Source organism: Leuciscus leuciscus (assembly GCF_965113295.1).
Source record: "Leuciscus leuciscus genome assembly, chromosome: 14".
NCBI classification, from domain to species: Eukaryota; Metazoa; Chordata; class Actinopteri; order Cypriniformes; family Leuciscidae; genus Leuciscus; species Leuciscus leuciscus.
Window position 1 is genome coordinate 31,877,731 of NC_138738.1, and position 9,393 is coordinate 31,887,123.

General features: G+C 36.0%; 1 protein-coding gene across 1 annotated transcript; it reads left to right on the forward strand.

Annotated features, from left to right (window-relative positions):
* Positions 1 to 3,942: 3,942 nt before the first annotated feature.
* On the forward strand, positions 3,943 to 7,460 carry coq7 (coenzyme Q7 homolog, ubiquinone (yeast)). Its single transcript, XM_082135967.1, has 6 exons — positions 3,943 to 4,132; positions 4,773 to 4,951; positions 5,042 to 5,156; positions 5,239 to 5,378; positions 7,002 to 7,070; positions 7,169 to 7,460. Exons 1-6 carry the CDS (start codon positions 4,042 to 4,044, stop codon positions 7,244 to 7,246), a joined length of 672 nt encoding a protein of 223 aa, XP_081992093.1. The 5' UTR covers positions 3,943 to 4,041; the 3' UTR covers positions 7,247 to 7,460.
* The last annotated feature ends 1,933 nt before the right edge of the window (positions 7,461 to 9,393 follow it).

Consider the following 9,393-nt stretch of genomic DNA (forward strand, 5'->3'; position numbering starts at 1 on the left):
TATAGTGTGTTGGCTTTTTAACTTAGACGTCTTGTCTTTTAATTTTGTAGCTTTTTTACTAGTCAGCTCCCGACGCGATGTTATTCATTGTACGCGCAAATTCAAAGCGTCGCGTCTGGGCACGTTAATGACGCTCGCGCTCTTTTAAACTCGTAATAAAGCGGTGAATGATTTTTCCAGAAATGACGCTGATCTACAGTACAAGTTTATATTTAGAATACATTGCAATCACTCCAAAATTGATGACGACAACTCACACACCTGCATTATGAGCTGTGCTTCTTTGTGTGCTTATTAGGCTTTTGCCTCGCAGCACCTGATGGATGCATTCGTTACACATACTTTCAGAAGCCGGCACCCGCTTTGTAACGGACACATTAATTGGTTTAACTGCAGTAATGTAACAGTCTATGGTTAAGATAAACATCTTCACATTGTACATTTTATTATAATTTTTTTTTTTTTGTCCCTCTGTCTGGGCCCCATCCCGCCAATCGGGCCCTAGGCACGTGCCTAGTTTGCCTTTGCGTTAATCCGGCTCTGGGTGTAACCATGACAGATTTTAGGACAGTAGTAGAAGACAATACTGTTTCCCAACTGTAGGGGGACCCCGAGAGCAAAAGTTACCTGGTGTTGCTTTAAATACAAGTACTCCACAGCGACTCTAGGGGTCGCTGTTTGAGAAAAACGGAAACTGCATAGTGTGCCTTTAAAATGAATCGCTACTATTGGTCTCCATGCTTGAACTATGGCAACACAAAAGGGATGTGCAAAATATAGAGAGATTACTTCTCTGATTGCATTGTGAGCTACTTATAAAAATTATTACTACACTCTTGATGTGCCACTATGTCCAAAATTTTGAAACTCAATATATCAGAAGGCCCTCGACAAACAGTACATCAAGGCAAGAGTTGTCACGTCTCCCTCATCAGTGCAAACAAATAAACTAAATTTGGCCTGAAGCACTTAGACATTACTCCACCACAGCTATGTCTCAGGCTGTCTGACCAGAGCCTTGGAACAGAGGTGAACACATTATTTCTTTCAACACTTGCGGACATGTTACATGCCTACAGACACACACTTATTGCTTTTATAAACTATTTTTCTGGGTGATAACATCAGCAGGACTTTATAGATAGACAAGAACCCATTATCGACTAAGCTGAAGATGTCAAATACCAATAACATAAAATATTTGTGGTGCTTAAATGATATGCTAGCTCCAACCACAAACCTCTGCTAGCGCTATTATTCTAATATATTACACCGCAAAATGATGGATATCTTAATTTACATATCTTGTTTAAATAGAATCATTTGAAATATGTGTTAACATTGTAATACTTTTTTTCCCTAAGGCAACTGCTCTATTCACTTTTAAAGTTCAGATCCTGTTTCTCGATTGTTTGATCTCACTCTTTTTTTTACTTTACATCATATCCCATAGGCTGTTTAAAGATGAAATTGTCTTGTCATGTTGATCTAGCATCAGATCCCTACAACTAACTCATAGCATTGACTTTACAGGCCGACTTCTACCTACAGTTCAATGTTTACCTGCTAGTCGCAGTTCCATAGCAGTCAGCACCTTCTTTCTTCAGATGGCCATGCTCCATTTTTATCACTGCAGTGAAATATGTGCAGTATGCCTAATCTAAGACATAGGCTATAGCTACAGAAGCCAACAGCCGACTTGGGTGAAAAATCACATTCTACACTTGTAAACTGGACGCCTACAATTTACACGCCATGAAAATGACTGTGTAATGAAAATTTCTGTAGGCCTACTGATTTACTAGACTGTTCCACTAATTACAAAGGGTGAAATACACAAGGACCAGAAGTTGAAACTAAATGTAAAGGGCAATTGTCTATATACGCCACTGAAATGCAACACTGAGAACTGTGCAAGAATAGGAATAACAAGTAGATAGGACATTTTTACACTGACTAGGCTATACTACCCAGTCAGTTGGGAAAAATGTCTCGTGCTGGATGTACACAATACAGACCGCTGCTAATTTGCAGACTGTAGCGCGGTGACGTCACGTATTTGCATCACGTATGTGTTACCACGTATGCGCAAAGTATGACGTATCGTCTGTTTATAATACGCACGTGCGCCGTACTGCTGTTAATTGTGCATGTACAAGTTCATTTAAATCACTTTCGGATGCTGTTAGCGTTTGTTCGAAAGCGATGGATTCGATGGCATAAAGTCAATAAGCATTATTTATGCTGTTTAAACAATTGTGCGTTTGTGTTAACGGCTTTTAATTGTAAGAGATGCCAGATAAAAAAAAAAAAAGTAATGACATGTCTTATGATATGTATTAGCATTTGAAATGACAGCATTTAAAACAAATTAAGGCATGGAAGATGTCTTAAAATAGAACAGAAAGACTTTAATTAATGAAGTCATGTTGATTGTTGCTTAAAAAGAATGTGTTCCTCAGTATCAGATTTAATCTTTTATCTTTTATAAGTATCTTTTTTTTTGCGTTTAAATATTTCATTCCACAGACAACTAGCAAAACATGTCAATCCTGGGCTATGGATGGAGTACAGCTGTGACGACATAACAGCAACCATTCTAAGCATAACAGGCCTACCAGCTTTTGATGTATTTTCTTCATTATTATTATTATTATTATTATTTAATTCTCAGGGCATTCCCAGACAACAGAATTCAAATAACTGCGGAGTGTTTGTGTTAATGGTAAGTCAGTGTTGTAGCCTAATTAGTCACACCAGAAAGTATTATAAATGCCCTATCTGAAAGATTTTGCATGTGTTTTTTTGTTGATCATATTAATCAATACTAAACAAACTGTTGTTTAGTATACTATTGTAAATTTCTTTAATGTCTGCTCTAATGTTCTTTAATGCATAATGTAGTATGCACTCTACATTGTAATGGATGGGGTGTTTTGATTTCTGAAGTAATCCTTAATTTTCTTTTTCTTTCTTTTCAAATCCAGAGTGATATGCTATAACAAGTTGGTGGTGCATCCTTCTGCTGAGCAACTATCCTTTTGAAGTATGTTAGATCAAGTTGTACTGCATTTGAAATGTTGCCAACTTATCTGTGAACGTAAATATAGCAGTTTAATTCATTGCATTTATCATTCTAAACAAGTGGATTTCCTTTTTTGCTGCTTTTGTTATTACTTTAGAGTTTGTTTGTTTTTTAATACTTTAACATTTTATTAAAACATTATGCGCATTCGTTTTAAAGACACGTGACGTCAAAACACGTGATGTCACCGCGTATGGCGCATGCGTTTTAAAGACATGCCACACGTAACGCAAATACGTGACGTCACAGCGCTACAGTCTGCAGTCGTTGGAAAATTATCTGATTTTGTAACTAGCAAAATTCCATATTCATAAATCTAAATATCTAAATGCTAAACCTCTCTTTCTTATATTTGTGAAATACTTGAAAAATACCTATTTTCAATTAAGTTGTCTGAGAACAAAAAAAGCCTTAAAAACATTATCTGTTTGTAATTCTTTTCCTTTTTTCAGTGTCATGTAATTCTCATAATTTGTCAATTTGTTTAATTTATATTATTCCCCCCATTGTTTTGTTTTTTGTTGTTTCTGTATTCTGTTGTTATCTGTTATTAGGCTACTTGTGTATTGTTTTAAGCATTAATAAAAAATAAAAATTCAATGATTCGCAGTCTTGCACTAGTTGGACTAATTTGTGTGTGAGTGCCACCTATGGGCCATTCCGTGAAATATTGAAAAAATATTGAAAAATACACAAGGAATATTTTGTGATACACATTCTTTACAAACAGTTTTCTTTGTTTGTTATGGTTGTTTCCACAAACCATGTTCTCTGTGACATATTATAGAGTGCCCTTTCCATAGACATAATAAATACTTTATGTTCTATGGCCCTTTCCACCAGCATGCACCAGCAAGTAGCGACGCGATGACGTCACTTAAAAGCGCCACAACCTTCAGTACTAATACATCATTTTTCTCTTTACAGTGCGATATATAATTGTATCATTTCTAGACATGCAGAGAGCCGCGAAGTGTGCTTTGAGACCTGACCTTAGTCTTGTTTTCTGTCCATCAAGCGTAAGGAACTGTCGCGCAGTAAACAGAGGTATGTATGTGCATGTATGTGTGAGCTCATGACAGCTGGATCACACACTGATGTCAAGAAAACAATTCCTCGAACTTCAGGTGTTATACTGTTAAAATGATTACTTTTAGTGATGGCCTTACCTGGTAATAAGAACAGTGGGGGGGGGGGGGGGAACAATCAAAGTTCGTTATTTAAATGACATTTTTATTTTAGAGATTGTGTAACTTTAGTTCATCTTAATATTTCAGAAACTTGCATATAAGAACATTTTTCGAATGCAGATATGTGAATGCTGATACTGTGTCCACATTATTATTGTCCTCCTAATGTAATGAATATAAATTTACTAACTGGGTTCAAAATAAGGCCTTTCAACAAATGGTCATTATGGAATTGCTTAGCCTTCAGAAAATTCTAATTCTAGCTTCTAAAAAAGTCTTGGGTGCACCAGACTGTACATTATGGTCACGAGTACTACATACAGAAATTCCCATATTTTCATTTTTGCTGTTTCATAGTTTGTTAAGTGATTACTATTATTTAAAAATGTGGAAATAGTAATAAAAAACCGTGAGAAGGAGTGTCCAACCTTTTGTATATTTAGAGGCAAAGTGAGTATTCTTTGTCTTACAGAGTTATTGTGTTTGTATGTGTGCAGTAAATGGCTCCATGTTATGTAGAAGATACAGCGTCCTTCCTCCACCACGTGATGAAGAGGAGAAAGCCATGCTGGACAGTATGTTGAGGGTTGACCATGCAGGAGAGTACGGAGCCAATCGCATCTACGCTGGTCAGATGGCAGTTCTCGGAAGAACTCAGACAGGGCCTCTAATCCAAGTACTGAACGTCAATCTAATAATGACTTTAAATGCACATATGCCAAGTTTAATGGAATAACTGATGTAAATGTGCTTTTCACATCTGCAGCATATGTGGGACCAAGAGAAAATACATTTGGAAAAGTTTAACGAGATCCTGGGTGAGCATCGGGTTCGACCAACATTATTGTTGCCGCTATGGAATATCGCTGGTTTTGCATTAGGTACGTTCTTATGGATACATGCTTATTTACTTGCTTTTGCACTGTAGCTTGTAATAATTTCCTCTTACCTCCGTGGTTTCAGGGGCCTGTACTGCTCTTCTGGGTAAGGAAGGTGCCATGGCTTGCACTGTTGCAGTAGAGGAGAGCATCTCAGAGCACTACAACAGCCAAATCCGAACACTTATGGAGACTGATCCAGAGAGATATACAGCATTATTACAGGTAATGTGTGTGCTTATACCAGTGCTGTGCTTGCACACTTACAATAAAGGACTTGATATACTTCAAATGAACTGGTGTGAACAAAATCAGGCCAAAACGTTGTTTGGAGTTTGTTTCGGGAGTTCGAAATTTTCTGTAAAAGTTCACTCCGGCTGGAAATGCCTTCAAACTACCATTGGTCAGTGGCGATTACATAATAAGGTGGGTGTGCTCTAGGGCTCCGCCTTCTTTGACGCAGTTCATTGTAATAGTAGGAAGTTCGGATCATTTTACTGACTCGGATCTTTGAATCTTGTTCATCAAAATGAACAAATCTTTTTTCGAGTCATTTCGTTTCATTTCAGCAGAATATATTTAAAATGTTACATGTTAGCCAAATTCTCCAAACACATCAAATGTTGATCGCATTTAGTATAAGAAAAAAATTGCAATGCAAGGAAAAGGCCAAATTTTGAGAAACAGAAACGATTAATTAATTTATCTTGGTCTTCTGGCTATGCAGTCTGTTAGTTTACCTCACCTCCTGAAGCTGTTCGTTCATCCTGTGACATCCTCATAAACTGAGCTTTGCAGAGTTGATTAGTTCACGTTTCGAGTCTTATCGACTTCGGGTTCGAGTCATTCGTTCATCACGTGACAGCCCCATATAGGCTGAGCTATGCAGTCGGTACCGGATACAGAATTGATAAGTTCATCTTTTGAGCCTTCGGGTTCGAGTCATTCGTTCTGACAAAAGAACGAAAGACTCAGAAGAATCAGACCCGAAGACTTGAGAGGTGAACTAATCATTTCTCTTTCCGGTACTGACAGCAGAGCCTCTATGGGACTGACAGGAAAAATGAAAGACTCGGACCCGAACCCAAAGACTCGAGAGATGATGTTGGATGTTGCACGTGCGCGGTCAACACAATATGAACGAATCACTTTCTGAGACAACTCGGTAGTCCCGAGTCATATTAAAGATTCGTTCAAAATGAACGAATCGTTCATGACCAACCCATCACTAATTCATTCTGTTCAGTCCGTCAAGGTCAGACAGTAATAACATGAACACGATGGAGAGCACACTTTCTCACCACTGCCATTTTTGTGGTGTTTATTTTGTTATTGAGAGGAAAGTGCGCTGCTATGGAAGCTTTTTTCCGCCACAGAATAAAACATTTTAAAAGATAATTGCGACTTTTATCTCACAATTGTGAGTTTACATCTCGCAATTCTGATTTTATTTCTCAGAATTGTGAGATATAAAGTCAGAATTGCATGATATAAAGTCACAATTGCGTATTATAAAGTCAGAATTGCGAGATATAAACTCAGAATTGTATGTTATAAAGTCAGAATTGAGAAGTCAGAATTGTGAGATTTAAACTCGCAATTGCGAAAAAAATTTGTTTGACCAGACTTGTCGTTCTTTATAACACTAACCTTCATTCAATTTAAACTTTCTGTGATATTTTATTCATTAAAAAAAATACTAATAAAGCATGTGTGTTTGGGCTTCACTTAGAATACTTGTGCATCTGGTGACTTCATCTTGTTTTAATTTTTTTTTAGCAAAATGCAAGAAGGTGGAAATCTAAAATACACACTAAAACATAAACTAAATGTTTTTAATTCAATCAGATTATTAAAGAATTTCGTGATGATGAAATAGAACATCATGACACAGGACTGGAGCATGACGCTGAGTCGGTGAGTTTTGTATTTGGGTTTCCTTGTTGGAATCATGGGAAATGTACATGTTACACTGTTTTGCAGAGTATTTTATTAATTTGTTTGTCCCTCTTTAGGTGCCAGGATACTTTCTTTTGAAAACAGCTATACAGGTTGGCTGTAAAGCTGCCATCTTTATTTCTCAGCGTATTTAGAGTCATTTTAACAATGTATCACATGTAAATATGGTTTTGTTTCTCATTCATGTAAAGTAAACAGTTGATGTAAAGGGAACACATTTTGAAAGAGTTTAAATTATGCTGAAAGAACTTTTGGTATCCACAAGTTTTATAATTAAAAAATTCAAACATAATATGCCCTTTGTCTCACAAAACTGTTTATTCGCCCCAAATAAATGTATTCACAAAATCATTGATTTATGTTTTATTTGACCTGGAGAGGACATCCTTTACAGAGAGGCTATAACAGAAACAATAGCGGGATAAAATTAAATATGACAGTTAAAAGTTTATATTTTGATAAAAGGTTTTAAGTAAAGTCAGATGACTTGGGCTTGAAGATTGAAATGATTGTAATTTGAAAGTAATGAAATATGAAATGCATAATTATCATGGATGTTATCTGTATGGCGTCACCTGGTGGTCAGAATATGGAAAATGACTTAAAGGGATTGTCCACCTATGATGAAACTTCTGTCATCGTTCTCTCAATCAAAGTCATTGCAAACCTGTATGCATTTCTTTCTTCTGTGAAACATAGAATAAGATATTTTGAAGAACTGTTAAAGAACAGTTTCGGTTCCTATTGACTTGAACAAAAAAAGAAAACCGAATTAAGAAGGGTTTGGAGTGACATGTAGGGGTGGGTTATCCCTTTAATGCAAGAGATGTAATGGACAGCTCTATGAAAATCTATCTTGCTATGAAGGCCAGACCTCCAGAGAACATTTGTCAGATTATTTTAAGATCATAAGAAATTTAATGAGAACAGTGGAAGACATTTACTTGTCTTCATGTAACAAGCACTTTAGTTTACAGTGCACACGTTTCCTGGAAATAAACTCCATGACCTTGAAATTGCTAGTACTATATGTTGCAACATTTGAACTACAGGAACATGAAAACAGACATGAATGTAACATCTGACACTTAAAAGCAGAGATTCTGTGAACTGAGCAGTTTGTCTTTCCTGTAAACCAATTTTTCCACATCACAATGGATCAGATGTTTCAGTGTTCGGATGACATCACCTTCCAGCCATACTGCTGCACACAGAGACAAACTACTGGTGCGCTCTAGTTCACATATATAAACAGTGTGTTCATAATCATAAATCATGTCCCTCAGTTTAGCTCCTGTTGCAAAACACTCATAAATTTCAAAGGGTTTGAGAAGAGGTTAAACAACTGTCTACTGATTTTGTTTATAACAGGCATTTTGTAAATGACAGCTGTCAAACCCTTCTGAGACGACACATTGCTTCATTAGGTGTGTTAATTTCTCAAGAATTCAGAATTCTCAGAATTCAGAGTGTGTTGATATAAATGAATATCTTGGCTTTTGCTAATAGACTGCAAAATAGGTTTTATTTAACTTCAAGTACACATTAATGGCATTGCCATATGCAAGAGTGCATTCTTCCGCCACTTAAACACTAGCCTAAATATCAATGTCTCTAAGCACTGATTTTTTTTTTTTTTTTTTTTTTTTTTTTTTACAAATTATATAGCTGTGAATAAGTTGTCTCTTAATAAGCATTGAAATTATTTCCTAATTTATGTACATTAATTTTTTCGTTCACTGTTCACTGCAGTCGCACATCCATATTGATTGCCATAGTATGACATTTTCAAAGATACAAGTTCACAATATACAAATCTAAACTCATTGATTGTAAATTGTTTTTCTAATTTAGTTTCTATAGACTTTTAGTTGACCGTTTCTCTATCCCCACAATGCCCCAACATGTCCGTTACGCTGTTGCCGTCATTAATTTGTTCAATTTAGAATTTCAGTATAGGCTACACTAAATATTTGAACTTCTGATCGCCGTCTTTCTAATAACATTTTACAAAATTCATCTATTTATGCTAATATTCAGCTGCTTAAAGTACTTAGCACACGGTGAAAACTTGCTAAAATTTGCTTAGGAAAAATCTACCACAATATTTAATTTTATTATGGATAATATGGAAAAATAAATTAAAACAATCATTTTTCCCATTGCTGCAGATTTAAAATAAATAAAAATAATTGACATATACTGTTATTCTGCTCCTCTATTCTCTGGATGACAGCAGAATTTGCACTTCTTAAAGCCCACCTGAGTCAGTCAGGGGTTT

Coding starts and splice junctions, on each gene's coding strand:
- coq7 (XM_082135967.1), top strand. CDS start 4,042: ATGCAGAGAGCCGCGAAGTGTGCTTTGAGACCTGACCTTAGTCTTGTT. Junction 5,157..5,238: donor TATCGCTGGTTTTGCATTAG/GTACGTTCTTAT, acceptor CCGTGGTTTCAG/GGGCCTGTACTGCTCTTCTG. Junction 7,071..7,168: donor TGGAGCATGACGCTGAGTCG/GTGAGTTTTGTA, acceptor GTCCCTCTTTAG/GTGCCAGGATACTTTCTTTT.